The sequence below is a fragment of the Cyanistes caeruleus genome, chromosome 10, assembly GCF_971803275.1.
Source record: "Cyanistes caeruleus chromosome 10, bCyaCae1.hap1.1, whole genome shotgun sequence".
Lineage (NCBI taxonomy): Eukaryota > Metazoa > Chordata > Aves > Passeriformes > Paridae > Cyanistes > Cyanistes caeruleus.
This window is the reverse complement of record NC_141710.1, coordinates 14,826,353-14,844,229: the sequence shown is the minus strand read 5'-3', so window position 1 is coordinate 14,844,229 and position 17,877 is coordinate 14,826,353. Positions and strand designations below refer to the sequence as shown.

General features: G+C 42.6%; 1 protein-coding gene across 19 annotated transcripts in view; it reads left to right on the top strand.

The window, feature by feature from the left end:
* Window positions 1-17,877, top strand: part of LPP (LIM domain containing preferred translocation partner in lipoma) — a 327,364-nt gene that overhangs the window by 259,961 nt on the left and 49,526 nt on the right. For all 19 annotated transcript variants that reach the window (XR_015274477.1, XR_015274479.1, XR_015274481.1 and 16 more), the window contains one exon: window positions 13,901-14,070. Coding sequence is in view for 14 of the 19 variants with exons in the window: in XM_023933026.2 (XP_023788794.1) it covers window positions 13,901-14,070 (170 nt within the window). In the remaining 5 variants the exon portion in view is untranslated. The remainder of the gene's footprint in view (window positions 1-13,900; window positions 14,071-17,877) is intronic.

Genomic DNA, 17,877 nt, shown 5'->3' with positions numbered 1-17,877 from the left:
CAACTCTGAGGGAAGACAAGGTGACTGACCTGTGGCCTTGAGTCCTTTGTAAGTGACGAAGTCCTGTACTGTGAGTAACAGCTGTTAGGTAGCATGTAGGGATGGTGTGCATCCAGCAAATGTCTGATTACAAGAGCTGTTCTGGCCTAGGGAAATTGCAGAACCATTTGTTCAAAAGAGCAAAAATTTCACAGGATGATGTTTTGGAGCATGGTCTGATTGTGGCACATGGTGGCTCACATCTCAGCAGGGTGACTAGAAGATGCTGCAACTGACATCAGCTTGGCTACAGTAAAATCAGTCTGACTGAATAAATACTGCCTAAACTCTCAGGACATCAGTGTGTGCAGTAGCTTCATTCTAGTGCACTGGGGACAAGGAGGAACAGAAAAATATACGGCACAAATGTGACTGTAAAATGAAATATTAATATTGTTTCCCCATGGCAATTTACTAATTTTGTGTCACTCTTAGCTGGGAATATCACATGATGACCCTTAATACCTCAGACAGGGCTCATCTGCATGAAAAGGAGCTTGTAAGACTTTAGTCTGAGATTTCCAAAATGCCAGTGTCTCTCTTTTTTTTTGCTATTGTGAGGTTCCTTTGACTTTCTCATGATGCAATACTGGAACTAAGGCTTTTTTGCAGGTGTTCTAATGTTTGGACATGGATCTGAAGCTTATCTCAGACTCTTCTGGAGTTATCTGGTCTAGAATAACGGGTGTAGACTTCCCACAAGCTACATAATGCATTTTGTTTTGTACGTCCTCATCTGTGCAGGGATGCTTAGAACAATGGAAAACAATGAAAGAAATTTCTAAACTGGGACTGAAGTCCCAAAAGGTTCTGTTTTGAAGGCTTTTGTAAGTTGTAGCTTTCCATTGGGACAAAAGTCTCCCACACTTTTTTCGTATGCTGGGGTGGGAATAATATCTTCTCTGACCTACCCATCACGTCTGACTTTGTCAACATAATAAAGCTGCATCATTTTATGTGCCAATGGAATCTAACTGACTTAAACCACTGTTGACTTTCTGGGTTTGGTCATATAAATTCAAAAGAAGTTGACTAAGTTTACATCAGCTAAAATCAGGCTTGGTATAAACTGTCTCTACATTTACCTCAGATCTAAATTTGGAAGTCTGGTGGATTTCAAATGATTCTGTGTACCACATGTAAACAAGTCCATCAGTTTTCCCTACTGTCACACCAAAGAGTTTAATGAGGATTAGACACCTTTACTGTTTTCACAGTGAACTCCTATGAATGTAGGAAACCAGTAAAGAGCCCTGAAAGTTCAGAGCACAGCATTTTGCCAACTTTGCTCATACAGAGTTGCCGTCACTGGTACGGCACGTTCAGGATGTTTTCCAACTCCAAGTTTTTGGCAAACACAATCCCTGCTGATGATGGCCTTTTCTAATGCCTGTTCAAGGGCATTGGACTGGCAGAACTCATCATGAGCTCTGGATATTGAATCAGTCCTTTCTGATTGGCTCAGCCATGGGAGGGAGGGAAAGCTTTTGCGGTTTCAGTTTCCATTGGCACAAAATTTTCAGGTCATGAGTTGTGTGAATAGTTCAGGAGACAGGGATTGGTGCCCTTCATGTGGAAGCCAATTCAGGAAGAATCTTCCATCTTAGTAGTACTAAGATGAGTGATGAATAGTACTTTGAGCATGCCTCTGTAGATGCCGGTCAACATCAGAGCCTCCTCTTAGAGAACTTGAGGTGAAATGTCAGGAAAGTCTTTAATCATGATAAATAGATCAGTATCCACAATTCTTGTGTCTCCTCCTGTTAGTCAACAGGCCCTAGAGTCAAAACCACCACCTCAAACAGATCAGACTTAATGCCACTAAAGAGCTTGGCTTTATGGTGTGAGGTTTTTTTAACTTATTATTTTTTAAGCCTTGCTAATTTTAAATCAAAAGTAGGATGTGTGAGAGTGACACATACAATTGTGCAGATGGATTTCCACATACTTTCTTTAAATAAAATAATAATTGTTATAAATATATATCTCATATTTTGCACTAATTCACTTGTGATGGAGGCCAAGCAAGAAAACTTTGATACCCTTAAGCAGCAAGTTCTGACAATGTGGCAATCAGGTGAGCGTAATGGTCTGTGGATAGTGGATATGAGTACTCCACCATGGACTCCAGATGAAGCATGTTGCCTCTGGGATGTTATTCTCAAATTTAGAGAGTTATCAGTATTATTTTCCCTCTACCCTGGCCAGTAAAAGCAGGTTCCATGACCCAAAGGAGGAGCAGAATTATAGTTATTATTGCTGAATTACATCAGTCTAATAAATATGGTGCCACCAACATCAAATGACATTTTTAAAGGACTTTTGCTTTCAATACCTATGTCACATTTTAAGATTATGACATGTGTGGTCATTCTGAATAGGAACAAATATTGAATGTCCCCTGCAGATTCAGAGTACTTGTCCATCCCAGGTTGTAAAGTTCCTGTTATTTGTCCAAGAGAGTAAACAAATATTGGACCTTGTACCTGGTTGGAAAGGCCTCAGATTTTGGGGTGAAGAAGGAAACCTGTGTCTAGTAGGTTGCTTTAATGAGGAGAAAAACCAGCATTAATTGATTCCAGCTACTGAGAAATTTGGAGTGATGGAATTCATTGCAAGGAACAGTGGATGCTCGCTACAGGTGAGGTGGTTTCCAGTGCCTGAGGGATGTGATTTATGGCAGGGCTGATGTCAACACACAGACAGCACATGTTTCAAAACAGCAAGGAAGCTTTGGGCTGGTGCCGGATTGTGAAAGGGTTTTCAAAAGACCTGAAATAAATGAGGTGCTAGTTGAAATTTGGTGTGACATCTTCTCATACAGCCAGGCACCTTTGAAAACCTCAGGCCTTAACATTGTTGGGTCTATGAGAGCTGCCATTTGTTCAGGACACTACTCTTTGTCAGATTCAGTCTCTCTTCACTTCTTTTTTTTTTTTTTCTTCTTTCTTTTTTTCTTTTTCACTTTTGGCAGTAGAGAGATAGGTTCCCTCCCTGCTTTTTGGGATTTATCAGATGTTTTTCCTCAGGCAAGCATGCAGGAGGCATTCCAGGTTGGTAGGCCAGATCCAATGGCACAGGAAGCATCTCTGACTCAAAACTTTGCCATTATTCAGGCAATTTCATCTTCACCACTGAACAGAGCCTTTGGTAAAAATTAGCTTATGCCACCACCTTCCCAGTGATGCCACGAGGCAGAGACAAGCTGCAGAATACCAGCTGGAGCACATTCAGGCTATGGAAGAGTGAATTGAGTCATTCATGCCCAGCCATAATGTGATTTTTGGCTGGGCTTGAGTCTTCTTAACACGCTGATGGTGCCTATCCTGGGCTTATGAAATGGATTGGCTGGGCAGGGGGACAGAAGTGGTTTGAAGTGCCCTTGTACAACATGGATATAGTTGGAGATGAAAGTCTTTGGCACAGGGGACATTGTTTGCTCTGTGTTTGTCCTGTACCTAACACCACAGAGCTGTACTTGGGCTCCTTGAGCCTGCTTTCATGTTGGAAATGGCAAACCCAACCACAGTCCTTTGTGGATGTGTTAAAAGACAGGTCATTCTTTGACCTCAGTGTAAATGCTGATGTCTCTATCAGCGTGAGTCTTATCTGGTACCTTCTGACTGCACTCTGGGTTCAGCTCTGTAAGAAAGTTCAGGAGAATTTGATCTGTGTTTAAGGTGTGCTTGTACTGAACAGCAGCATGAGCCTGTGGACAGCCAGTCCCTGGTCCTCCCCAGCTGGAGGAGTGACTGGGAGAAGCTGCACAGTGAGCACCAAGGCTCTGAGAGAGCAGCTGGTCTGGTGTCCAGCTCTGCTCTATTACAGCCATCGCTGATGGACAGGGTCAGGTGCAGCAGCCCTGAAATCACCCTCTGCTGCTCTACCAGCAGGGCTGGGCTCCTGAGCCGGGGAGGGAAGGAGCAGGCTGGGACAGCACACTCGGACACCTGCCAAGGGACCCAGACAGGCCGGGCAGAGCTGCCTCACATAGCTGCTGCCTGAGGCTGCTGCCACTGGCACCCCCCGTAATGACAGGGTGTTTTTTGGTGCCTTTCCAAAAGAGGACCCTGAGATTTGGTGCAGCATTACAGAACCAGCCCAGGGGGCCAGGGGATAGCTCAGGAAATGCCCCTCAGCCCATGGCCCCTGAGGAGGAGTGATTTCTGCCTGGTATCCTGCCTTCCTTTCCCTGCAGGAGATTCGTACAAGCATGGTTGTGTCACCCCATGTGCCGTTATATATTTGCTGGTTTCACAGGCCAGGGTTTATCATGCAATAAGGCTTTGCAAGTGCCAGTGCAAAGGGAGTGGCTCAGTGCTTGTTGCTGTTGGGATCACCAAAACTGCAAAAATTTGTCTGATCTGCAGATTGCCCAGCAACTGTTCCCCTTTGCTAAGGTCCTTCCTGGGAGGGGTAAACTCCCACTGAATGAGCTTTGGGATAAATTGCCCAGAGAGAGGTTTCCTGCCAGCCCCACTAAGCCTTGGCTGGTAGCCTCACCTTCACTAGGGCTTTAGTAGAGAGCTGCTGAGGTTGTTCTCTGGATCCCACACATTGGTAACATCTCACTAAAAAATGAGATTTCAACATTAGTGATGTGTTCCAAGGAGAAGAGTAATTTTTTGGTTTAGAAAATCTTATCTTCCTATGAAAGTACAATAAAATTAGAGGTTTCTCCGCTTTTGAAAGCATGGGAAAGGCTCACTTTCTTAAAGCCTTTATAATTTTTACCCGATATTTATTTTGCAACAAAAAAGGTTTTTATGTGTCTTGCTTTTTGAACTTACTACATACAATCAGAGAGGAGTACAGGAATGTGGGGAACTTCTGTGAGAATATAAATTTTTAATTTTTTTTGGTACCAAATATAATCATTGCACTCCTTAAAGTATTTGTTGGCTGGGGTTTCTTGTAAAAATTGGCCCCCAAACACAAACACTCTGATAATTAAAAATAATAATTATGAAATGTTACTTCTTTCAATCCAGCTCTACACTTGAAACTTCAAACTACTTCTTTGCCATACCATGCCCAGCTCAGCCCAGGCTGGGAGCAGCGGGAGGGGGAGCAAATAGCGAGGAGCGTCCGGCAGGGCCATGGCACGGTGTTTGGCGTGCTGGAGAGCCCGGGGGACACAGGGCCCGGAGGAGGATTTGCTGTGGCTGCCAGGGACACCCCCGTGCCCGGAGAAGCTGCGCCAGCAGCTCCTTCCCCTGCTTCCCGAGCCCGGCTCTTCCGCGGACACACAGCCCCAGCGGCTGTCATCTGGCAGCTTTCATCGGCATTAAAGGAAACATTTCTAAAGGAAATGGAGTACATTTTACTCTCCCTTGCATTTCCTTGATCGATTAGCAAAGGGAGGAATGTTTCCTTTCTCCCACTCTTTTTTTCACCCTCTCTTTTGTATTATTTATTTTTATTTTTTTTTTGTCTCCAGATGTTAGCGGGGCTCTATTTCAAGCCGTTCGCACATGGTAAAACACGTGCCAAAAAGTTGACACAATGTAACAACAACGGGGTGGGGGGGAAAGGCAAAGCATGCTGCAAAAAAGGTGTTTGGGACCTTAAATACTGTAGAGCATCACTGACCCCCACTGGGCTGGCACACTCACTGCACATCATGCAGCGTGGGCACTGGCACCTCATCCCTGTGTGGGGCTCAGGGACCCAGCAGCCTGCCGGGGGAGCAGCTTCCATTCGGTGCTGGCAGCTGCTGTAGGCCCAGCCGAGCCTCTCTGCTTTCTCTGTGCCCATCATGAGCGGGGTAGGAAGGCTTTGGCTGGGCTTGCTCGAGGGGCATTGTGGCTGGATGGCAGAAAGGCTCACTAGCGGTACCAGTAGGTACCTGCTGGGATTAGTTTCGCCCAAGTGCCTGGTGAAATCTCTGTTGTTGGAGGTTTTTAGGAGCAGGTTAAACAAGTATCTGTCAAGAATGTTGTAGAGAGAGTTGGTGCTGCCTTGGAAGCAGTAAGATTGTTTCTACATCTTCTCAAGATACTGTTCAACCTGAATTTTTATATTTTTGGGGGAAAATCAGGAGTGGTCCTCTCCATTTTGTGACTGCAATAATTTGGGGGGGTACCTCTCATTAATTGTAATCTGCTTTATATCAGAAACAAACTAAATTGTCTCTTGTGTCCCAGGATGTTGAGGAGAGGGGGATGTAGATGGGTGAAGGATCACCGCCACACAGGTGCTGCAGGAAGCAGAGGCCTTTCTTTCTCTGTCAACAGAGGACAGCAGCAGAGGCACAGAACTGTGTGTGCTCAGTTGCTGTGTGGCTCATCCAGGCTGACAGAGTGATCTGCACAAGGAGCTAATTCCTCCTCTTGGGAAGGGAATTTTAGCAAGACTGGTGCTGGAAGCTCCCTCTGAAATGGAGGTTTTATGCCACAGGCCCTTCTTATCATCAGGCCTTTTCAGAAATGGCCTTGTGGTTAAAGAAACCCGACTGTGATTGAGAAGATACGGTTTCAGTTCTTGGCTCCATCATAAACTTCTTGTGTGACCCTTGGAGGGTTATTTAACCTGTGTGGGTCTCAAGTTCCCTGCCTGCATGCTGGGTGTCTTAACAGTCCTCTGCCTTCCCTGGGATGTTGGAAAGGTTCACTGTGAGGCCTGGAGATGAGCTAGGACAGTAATCTTGTGATGAGCAGCATGAAGAAATGTTTGAGAAGGTAGAGTGTTGGCAGAGTGAGCCTGCACAGTTGCAGTGCGTTTGCTCTGTGGTGTGGAATGGGACCTCCGGGGCATACTGAGAATGTGTCAGGTTTTTACAGCCAAGCAAAGTGAGAATATGAAGTTGTATTGTGGTTGGAGGAAAGGGATGCAAACAACACGAGAGTGCAGCTACTGCACAGTGCTGTACAGTAAAAATGACAAGTAGGTCACTGCAGGGACCTGTACATCTGGAGTACAAGTGCAACACAGTTAAAGCAGAATAACCAGGACGCAGTAATTAAATCATGGCCTTGGATTTAATTTATGAAGTGTTTCAGGCACACATTGCAGCATGAAGCTGTGTATACTGTGAAAGATTGTGTTTTCTGACGTCTGCTGAAGAAGAAGGAATTAAGATTGATCTGTCTCATGTCCAAAGGCTGTGTAAGACAATTGATGCATACAGCCTGCTACTGTCAAATGGTGACACTTCAAGCTTGGATCCTGGCACGATAAACCATTGCCAAGGGCTTTGCACTCAGTGAAAAGTCTTGAGTTCAAAAGCAAGAAAAGGATAGGTAAGAAAGGCAAGGGTAAGGTGAGCTAAATAATATTGTTTTCTACAAAATGTACAAAATGCCTCTGGGTTTCCCTTTGTACCATTATTGCAGTGCCCCGAGTGCCAAAATGTCAGAATCACTCTGGGACAAATACGATTAACATGTCTTTGTCTAGCACAATGTGCATGCACTGTAGAAGGACATAAACCTTCCCTTGTGGATCAGAGATCCCTCTTCTATTCCCTTTGGATGAATCAAAGAACCCAGGACCTGTTGCAGAAGCTCTGACACTGGGACTTAACTTGATTAGGGTGAACTAAGTTAAGGTCTGCTCTTACACTGTTATTCTAATAATCAATTTCTGTTCCTGTATCTCCTTAAAATTGAGCAGTTGTGCCTGTATGACATAGGTGTCCTGAGGAATCCCACATGCTTGGGAAATACTTGAAAACCTTTGGATAAAAGTCACTAGGAGAGAGGAGGGAGAGAGGGGAAAGTCTTTTTACATTGTTGACTTATGGTCAACGTTGTCCTCGAAATGCTGTTTTGTCATCAATATTTCTTCATTAGGAATAATGATTTTTCCACATTTACTGCCAGCTGATTCAAAGCCATCCAAAAGCAGAATGTGTCATGAATCTCTAAAATGCATCCACTGGCAAACTCTAAACAGAGATGATTAGAAAAATAACACAGCGGAAATATTGGTTGTCTTGAGGCTGCCAGGGGAACTTTTTGTGAGATATTTTGTTCAATGTATTTATATATTTTAAAAGTGTTCTTGGTACCGTTTTGAAAAGGCAGTGTGCTGTATTTTTTTAGTTCTTTCTTGCATTGTGTATCAGGGCTGCAGTGAGAGCCGGGGAATACACTTAGCTGATCAAGGGAAATTGTGTAATTGATAGGCACCGAGGATATGACCTTGTGGTGTATTCCCCCAGTACAGTTAGGTGGGAAAATTTTTTCCATCATGCAGAGTTTTTTGAGATATCAACGTTTTTTCGCCACATTTCAGCAAATGCAGAACCTCCCTACTTTGATGCTTTTATCAGAAAATTATCCCCTATCTCTTCTCTACATAGAATGCATGCTTTGAATTCATGAATTTAAGTCTTTTGTGGAGAGGTTTGCACATTTTCTTTCTGCTTTCTCTGCTCTTGGCATCTGTAGTTACTGCCTGAATTGTCTGTGTTAGGCAGTGTACATCACAGTGGTGCAGCCAATGGCTTAATGTCTAAGTAGGTATGATAGAAAAATAATGCTGTAGCCTAGGAAAGGCTACTGAAGTCTCTGGATGTGAAAACAGAAGCATCTCAAGCCACCTGTGTGGAGTTACATTGCCTTTATCTTCAGCTTCAGTGTGATTGCTATCAGAATATTACTTCCATAAGCATTAGTATGACATGTACCTATTCCATCATCCATCTTCAGTGGTGGATGTTTGTCCCATTTGCTCACATTCCTAATCTGATGCTAAAAAGTGACGCATGTCCTAGATAAGGTTGAACACCCTGTGCCTATTTCCTCATCTCCAGATTATGCCCACTTTCTGGCCAAATCTTGAGAATCTTGATGCATAGCAGCTCAGATTATGGCCTGTCCTATTAATCTTCAGAGTTAAAACCTGCATCCAAGCTCCAGTGACCTTGAATCTCTGCAACATCCTTTTCAAAAAATGCAGTTTCTCTCTATTCATGCTCAACTAGCTGCAAAAATAACTCTCTGGCTTTTAACTTAGGCCAGATCATTTCTGCCTGTTAGTCATAGAGTCGAAGAACATCCTGAGTTGGAAGGGGCCCACAAGGATCCTTGAATCCAACTCTTAAACATTTATCCTCTGGTTTAATTTCTGCCTCATATCAAACAGAAGCTTCATGCCTTTACCTGAATGACCTGTAATGACCTATTCCCACCCTTCTTCCTCTAGTATTCTCTAGTGACATACCAGCTCATCCTTCTCATCTGAAGGCGTCTATGTTCAATCTTCAAGCACTTACATTCTCTTTTGTGTTGTCTTTGTCCTTTCTTCAGAAGCATTCCATTAAACTTCCTTTAAACTCCCTCCGGGTCCTCTTTCAAATTCTTCCTTAACCTTTTCCTTTGCTGTGCTGTCTACAGACTCCTTGTCAACAGTAAAACATTTAGAGTGCTGAGAGCACAGCTTCCCTTGCTGACTGGTTTTGTCTGATTGTTTCCTTCTATTTCCTATCACTACTCAGTTTTCATTGCTTGTATTAGGTTATAAACTCCTGCAGCTGGGTCCTTCTGTGAATTCTGTGTTTCTCCAATACCCCGCAGAATGGATCTGTTCTATAATCTGAGCAGCCAGGATCTGGGGCGGTATAGGTGAAAACCATGTAATAATAGCAATTAGATAACAAGAAGTTAGAACATGGCATTATGTGCAATATGAGCTCCTCTTCTCCCTTCCCTCTCTTCCTTCAGATTCACAATATTTCAAATTTTTTACACAATAGAAGACAGTAAGTGAGGAGGTTTCAGAATAGAGTATCGTAGCTGATGTGTCCTTTCAGCTGCTGAAGTGTTTCTGTGTGAAACTCACTAATGATGGCACTTTCAGCACGGAAGCCTCTGTGGGCACTTCTGTACATCCCCCCAAGGTAAGACCACCATGTGGCAGCCAGGCTGGGCTGAAGGAAGGTCACAGCACAGCCAAGGTTATGAACCTCTTTCATGCAAAAATAGAGGACTTCAGTCTCCCAGGCTTGCTGCCAACATATCGCCTTCTAGTTTTGCTGAAATAATCTTGAAAAAGGATCTAAAAAGGGCTGGAGGGGCAAAAGAAGAATGTTGAAATGACATAGTTTCTCATCTTCATGCAGTTTAGTGCTAATTTTGTCCTTTGTCTTTAAGCTGCCTTTTAAATGCTGTTTGTGGGAAGCAAATGGGTCACGTTGTTCTGTGTTTCTACTGTAATACGCTGCCTGCTATTTTTCTCTTAGATTATTTGTGTAATCTTTTTTGTGCAATCTGTTTGTTCTTGAGTCTTGCAAACTTTGCTACTTCTTTCCCAATAAGCAGTGCAACTTGTTCTGTGTTCACTCATGGGTATTCTGCACACAACGGACTGGGTTATTTGAGCCAGTGTGAAAATATTAAAATGGGGAACATGTGTGGGCACTTAATTGTGGTGAGCCCAACCACAAATACCTTCGCCGTTGGTAACTGGCACACAGGAAAAGCAGACCTTTGTTTTGTTTCTATCAGACATAATGATAGATGCATTGTTTTTAGTGGGGTTTTTCTGGTTTTCTAAGGAAATGGGGCTTGTGCAATTGCACTGCCTGTGTACATGTGCCTGTCTGCTTGTCAGTTGACAAGCCTCACCAACACTTGAAACTAATAGCCATTTTCAACTCCATTTGAGCGAGTTGCAGGAGATGGGAGAAGAGACAGGTTTTTTTGCAGAAGTCTTGCGAGTTCCCAGATTGCACAGAGGTCTGCAGAAAGTACAGTCTCCAGTGACCACATTGCTGCAAACCAGATTAGTTGTATATTTGCCCATGTACCTTTTAGTGGATCCAGCCACCCAACTGGAGCTCCCAAATTTGAATATTTTGGCTTATTTGCTTTTACCTTTTGGGTGAGTGAGTCAGTTGGGAGAGTTGCCAGGCACTGAGCTTGTGTTTTGATTCTCACTGGAGTTGCCATGTCTCATGAAAAACATGGTTTGCTTAAGGCCATAGAGTTACAGTTTGCATGTAAACTTATAAAAAAGGAAGATTTCCTGTGTGAGAGTTTATAGGAGTATTTCTGTCTGTGTACTTAATAGCAGAAACTGGACTTCTCATAAATGTAGCCAGGTTAAGTCTGTCACTGCCTCAGTGGGAATCTTCTGTGGAAAAACCCAGAAAGAGGAAGGAAAGCCTTAGGAAACCAATTTAAAGGGGAGAAGTTGGCCAAGACTCGTGTTGTGCTACTCTTTGGTTTGTATCTGACCACCAGCAGTGTAGTTAGGGAATACCTCAAAGCTATGGGGGAAATGTAGCCTCAGGACACCTTTGGGAGGCAGAGATGTCTTTATGCCCTTTGCTTAAAGAGGGGACAGGGTACAAAGGCACTGAGTGATTTGTCAGAGATTACAGGAGTATGTATTTGAGTTAGGAAATAGACCCAGGTCTCCTAGCACAAGTACAGCCAGAAGTATGGTCTCCATGTAGATAGCTACTTCAGCAAATGGAGAGATGTCTTGGTCAAAGAGGAAGATAAATGCTGAAGCACATAAGACCTGGCTAAATTATGAATGTGAGAAGAGAAGGAGGGGTAGGAAAGATTCCCACATGTTCTGCTCAGATGTTAACAAAGAAAGCTGAGAAGTGTTTGCATAGACACTACATTATTCCATGTCCAAATGCCTCATAAAAATAATACCGGATGATCACAGAATGGCACACTAGGGAAAATAAATTCTTCAGCAGAATATTCCCTCTGGAAAAACACTGTGTAAAGTAATACACTAATGGCTTTCAATTTCATGTTTTATATATAGAGATATTAACTGCTCCCCAGACGTCTCTTCATATTACAGCCCAGCTACACGAGATGTTTGGAGAAGGCCCTGGAGCAGCTCTGTGCTGTCCACATGCAGGGCTGAGCAGGGCTGTCCTGTGGTACATAGGAGGTGTCTTCTGCCTCCTCCTCAGTGCAGTGCTCAGCTCCTGTAGTTCACTCCAGTGTGTTTGGGTTTTTTCTTCCTAGCCCTCATGGTTTTTTCCATTCTTCCCCCATGCTCTGTAGCCTCACCACCATGCTGGGAAACCTGAATTCCTTTTCTGCTCATAAAAAAGCAGTCCTCTCTAGAAGTGTTACAGTGGAGTGATTAAAGCACAACGGTGACAATCAAAACCCTAATAACAAATGCTAAAGAAAGTTAAGTTTAAATACAGCATTATTAATTCCATTTGGGGGATTTCCAGACTTGTCTGGATTCATCTGGTGAGTTCTCTTTCCACACTGCTCAAGCTGGGAGCTGTTTGAGTCAGAAACTCTCTGTCCTGTATAAAGCCAACCATAGTTATGCCATTGTAGCAAACCGTAATGATCTGGGTTCTTTTCCAAGCTTGTAATATATCTCAAATGTGTGTATATATCATCCTGTGGTATCCTGAGGGATACAAAAGTAGTTTACATGCTTTGTTCCCTGAGTGTAGTAGCTTGTTGGAGTGTGGGACAGGCAGGAAAGAAGTCATGAGTGTGGGGACACTGACAGTGCACAGTCCTACTTTTGGGATGACAGAACAGGTCTAAGTCCTTGTAGGAAGTTGTGCAGTATTTGCATGAAAAGGCCAACAAACAGACCATGGTATGAGAGAGCATTGTATCATTACTGGAATATATAATTATTATCAGGTATGTGTTACTTACATATGCCTTTATGAAAAATTCTGTATTGAACTCAGTCTGCTTTCCTGCTTATACCTCAGCTCTTGCTTCCTTTCCCACCCTTGCTGATCACACCACTCCACCCATGAAGCCTTCAAGAAGTGCAGAGCCCCCAGGCTGGGGTCACCACAGTTACTCTTAAACTGGAGAGTGCCATTTTGAGCAGGGCAATGCCCCAGATCATACTTTCTCTATTTTCTTTGGTGGGGTTCTCCTGTGTAGCATAGCTGACCTTGTTCTTAATGCCTACCCTTTTCAATATAAATTGTTGTATAACGACATCACAACTTCATGGGCTATCTCCATTTTCTAGAACTCAAATGGCAGAGAAAAATGGCAAAGGTGTGCCTTCTACCCACCTCTTCCATCATCTCTGCAACACAGTCTCCCCTAGGGAACTGTTCTTCCCATGAGCTAAGGAAATCTTGTCTTCACTTTATATCTATCTGCCACATAACATCTTTAGCAACAATCTGAACAAGGCAGAAAGCCTTTTGTAAGTGTGTGTCTGCAGACTTTTTGCTATGCATTTGTATCTGACATTAAGGACCCTTTTCAGAAACAGATAGAGCTCTTAAGGCTTGTCTGTACTCAGAGTCTCTAACAGCAGTTTCTGAAACACCTTTCTTGAAGGACGGTAAGACTGAAGTATCCACACATCAGTCTTTAGGAATAGTTTCTGTGCTTTAAATAGACAGAATATCTTAATCTGTATTAATCTTTGAACAGAAAAAGAAAAGTAATTGGCTCCATTGAGAGAATTTGTTTGAGCTGTACAAGCAAAATCTTCTCTTTAAATTGTGCTGCCACCAGGCAGCTTTATGAGGCTTCTACAACAAAATCCTTTCATGTGGAAGCAAGGCTTAAGGCACAGGTTTATCCCATCTACCTGAGGAACTGAAGATGACTATATAGCTGGGTTAGATGATAGCTCAGTGGTTTGTATCTGGAGCTCAGGGTCCTTGTGATGATTGCTGGCTTGCAGCAGCACAACTGATGTAAGTGCTGTCTTGGGAGCCACTTTCAATCCTTTCCAGACCTTTTCATATGGACCAGCACCAGAGGGCCTTCCAGTGGTACTAGATCTTTGCTAGCAGTGGCACAAATTGTTTTTCTGTGGACTGAGCTGCTTCATCCCCCTCACTCGCTCTGCAGCCATGGGTGAGTGGTGGGGCCTCCTCTGCAGCTGGGTCGAGGGGCTTGCTTTGACTGCTGTCCTTTCCCTCTGGTGACAGGACGCTGTGCCCGCTGCGGGGAGAATGTCGTTGGAGAAGGCACTGGTTGTACAGCCATGGACCAAGTCTTCCATGTGGAGTGTTTCACCTGTATAACATGCAAGAGCAAGCTGAGGGGACAGCCCTTCTACGCTGTGGAGAAGAAAGCCTACTGTGAACCTTGCTACATTGTGAGTACTCGTTCCTCTTTGTGTCCTGATTTTAATGCATAGACACGGGAAACATCTATTTCTTTCATTGCTCTGGAGTTGCTTTACAGTTAAAATCTGGCACCCCTGTGGCAGTACCATGAGCAACAAGTTTTTTTACGGTCTTCAGAAGAACTCTGGTCTTTTCAGCTTACTGGGTGAATTGCATTTCCTGGTCTGACCTGCCTCTGAAAGGAAGTGGACACAGCAGGAGAAAGAGCTGGGGTTTGTGATTGTTTCATCTCTGCAAGGAGCAGACTATGCTGTCATTTTTTAGCAGTAGTATGGTTCTCAGCTCTCCATGCTGGGAAACCTGATACCAAAATTGTTACAGACTGTGGTGCCCACTAAGATTAAGGAGGTGGGATGCAAGAAAGCATTAAAACTTTTAAAATCAAGACTTTTGCCTTGCTTGATGGAAGACTTTCTACTGAACTAAGGGTCTTGGGATTAGATATCTTTTGAAGCTTACATCACCCTAAAATTTCATTTCATGCTTCTAGCAAGGTCTTAAAGCAAACAATTAACAATTGCTCTGAGGAGATGCTAATTTCAAGAGGCTCCCATAACAAGTAGCTGGAACCAGTTGTACAGGTCCAAATTAAAAAAACACCCCATTGTGTGCCTCAGGCTTTACCTTGGTCTGACCTTAACATCCAGTATATAAGGATTATCCTTGTAATTTAGAGTAAGAAAAGAACTAGAACTTCCTTAAAACACTGACAGATCTTTCTCTAAATTCTCAATTTTGAGTTCTTACAAACACTGGACCTGAGACCCTTCCAGAATTGGATTCACACTTCTGAAAGTAAAAATTGATGTTTTTCATGACATTTCTGTCATTCCAGTGATAATTAGAGCAATAATACTATAATATTTCTGTAAATGCCACCAGTATCTCATTGTTCTCTCTATTTCTACAGAGCATTCACAGTGAGATTGTTACTGAAATATTGAATATAAAAAGGGAGGATTGTGTCTTATTTACAATGGCAGTGATAGATGGGCCTTGTTAATTTGTGTTTAAAAGCTAAATGGTCTCTTGGTCGTATATGTACCTTTTAAATAATTTCTATTTTTGTTTGCACAAAAATGATTGCACCATAAAAAATTTAAGTTTCATTTTGTGGCAAGTTTAACCACGTGCAAAGCACTGAAGACTTTAGGAAGGTGCATTCATAATATAATTGGAGCAACTTTATGTAACTGGAATTAAACATTTCATTGACTTCAGGCTGGAATTGACTTCATCTGCTTGCAGATTGATACTTTCTTTTCTTCTTTTTTAAATCAAGCACGCATTCTACACCACTCATCTGCTTTAGTTTGGGAAAACATCTGCATTAGCCACTGTAGTAATGGTTTAAGATTATTTAATCCCATTACTTATACACTTCATTAGCCTGAGTGAATTGTTGGCAAGGGTTCAGTAAACTTCCTACATTGGGAGATAAAAGGATAAAAAAGGAAAGGGAGAAGGATTCTGTTCCTCATTTTCTTTCAAATTTATCTTCTATCTATTTAAGGGATAAAGGAACGATAATTGCCTGGTTGCATCTGCGTTTGTATGTTCTGTGATACGGCTTTGCAGCTCTGAGTACAGAGGAAAGAGTAAACGTTTAATAGCTTCCTTTTATATAACCAGAAGGGGCCTTTAAATGTTTATCCATGCAGTCCACAAAAACATGGTTATGGAGTTAACCCAAAACACGTCTGAATCCATCTGCTGCTGCACATGCAGGGGAAAGGATGGCAATGCTGATGGGGCTACATATAAGTAGTTGGACAGCTGGTACTGTGAGTGGAAAATGGGAAGCAGGAATCTGGCAGTCTGATGCATTAAAGAAAAAAACAAACCCAAGCACATATTAAACTCTTAAATGTGGAAGAAACAAGTGTTGGGAGCCTGTCTCAGTGTCTTTTAGAATGCTCAGGACTCTGCTGTGTTGAAAGCCAGATCTACAAAGGATCTAGGCTTCTGCCATGCCACTGGCTGTAAGCCTGAGGAGTTTGTGTCCTAGAGCATATGTCTCATTGATTTTTCAGTGGATTGAAGCCTGCATTGGCTTCAGTAGGATAATGAATGCTTAAGTACACTAAGGCTTTGAGCTAGGCTTGCAAGTTGTTCTTGCAGAGGAATGAGGCCCTTAAATTGATGATGCACAGTCTGACTGCTTTTGTCTTTAGATGCCTTTAGATGTGTGATTTAGTTATCCTGAGCTCTGAGAGTTAATGACCTGCTTAAAATCTAGCCTGTCTAGCCACATTCTGCTGAATTGTGGCCTCTGATTATTTTTCCTTTGGTTTGGATTTTCTTTCTGTTTCTTTTTGGTTGATTGGTTGGTTTGGGGGGATATTTTGGTGTTTGGTTTTTGAAGGTGGGTGGGGTATTTTTTGTTTCCCAAAGTCTCTATTGTCAGACAATAGCTTGGATACTAGGAATCCTAGATTTGTAGAAAGTCAGTACTGATGTACCTTGACTCAGTTTCCTCTGGACGTGAATTCCCATGGAAGGTGCAGCAGATGTGACTGGCCCAAGACTGCACAGCTAATTCATGTCCAGCTGAGAAAACAGGGTTCTCAACTGGTATAAGTGTAAGTAATTCAGTGAAACTCATTTCTGGTCTACCTAATTCACACTGATTTCTAGCACACATCCCAATTTTCCCAAGTCAAAAACTCTTGGCCTCTCATGCAAGCCATAGAGGCTTGATTTATATAAAAAATATAAACTATTACTTGCCTAGTAACACTTGCCTAGTTGTGATATATAAATTCTTGAAGCCGTTGATTATTTTTTTATAATTCACTGATGTGACTTGTGGCCTTATACACACAAAAACTGTGCACAAAAACAAAAATAAATGTTTTTCAACAATTAGAATTGGCTAATCTTCTCAGTTTGTTGTGTGACTCTTCTTAGCTGTGGTGTAGTGAAGCCATAATTAAGATTACTGTGAAGAGCTGTATTTAATTACTGGTTAGTCAGTACCAAGCCTAAATAGCCTGCAGAAGGGGTTTTCTTTGTTGTTTTTGTTTCTGGTTTTATTTATCGGTGATCCAATTAAGATGAAATTCCCCAAAAGTCTGAATTAATATCTAAGGAAATCAATCACCTGTTTGAAAAGAAATATTTTTCTTAATGCGAATTTAAGTACCAGAGTTAATTTCTTTCACACAAAAATCTTCCCACCCAAAAGCCCATCACTATTATTTCCTGTTACATCTTCTGAGTGCAGCAAGTTCTGTTGCCAATGTGTTTGCTGGTTTTGCTCTGCATCCAAGGATTCTTTCATTATTGATGTTATTTCTAAAAGAGTACCAGTCTTCTCCATTAAGACACTACTGCTGAACTAAAAGCAACTGTAAAAACTAAAGTGTTAATAGGAGACAGATGTTTCCCAGTCATTAGGACAGTCAAGTTAACATTTGAAATACCATGATAGGGTTTCTAGTGTAACCAGTGCACTGCTCTGCACGTGACAAATGCCGTGTCTGCAGTATGTTATCAGTATATTTTCCCCCTCCCTTACAGGGCAAATTACTGACAAAAGAACATTTGGTTTGCTTCCTCTAAGTAGTTGAAGAGATTTTAACACTGGACTCGGAGCAGGGAAAAGGCAAAGCGTAGTATCAGTGGAACTGTTGTTGTAAAAGACTGAAGAGCAAGATGTTGAGCAGTGCCAGCTGTCTGCTGTCCAAATACCGTGTTATCATAAGGACTGAACACAAGGTTAACCAGACACACCAGTCTGGCAAGAGTGATGCTGCTGTTTTGTGAATGGGTGT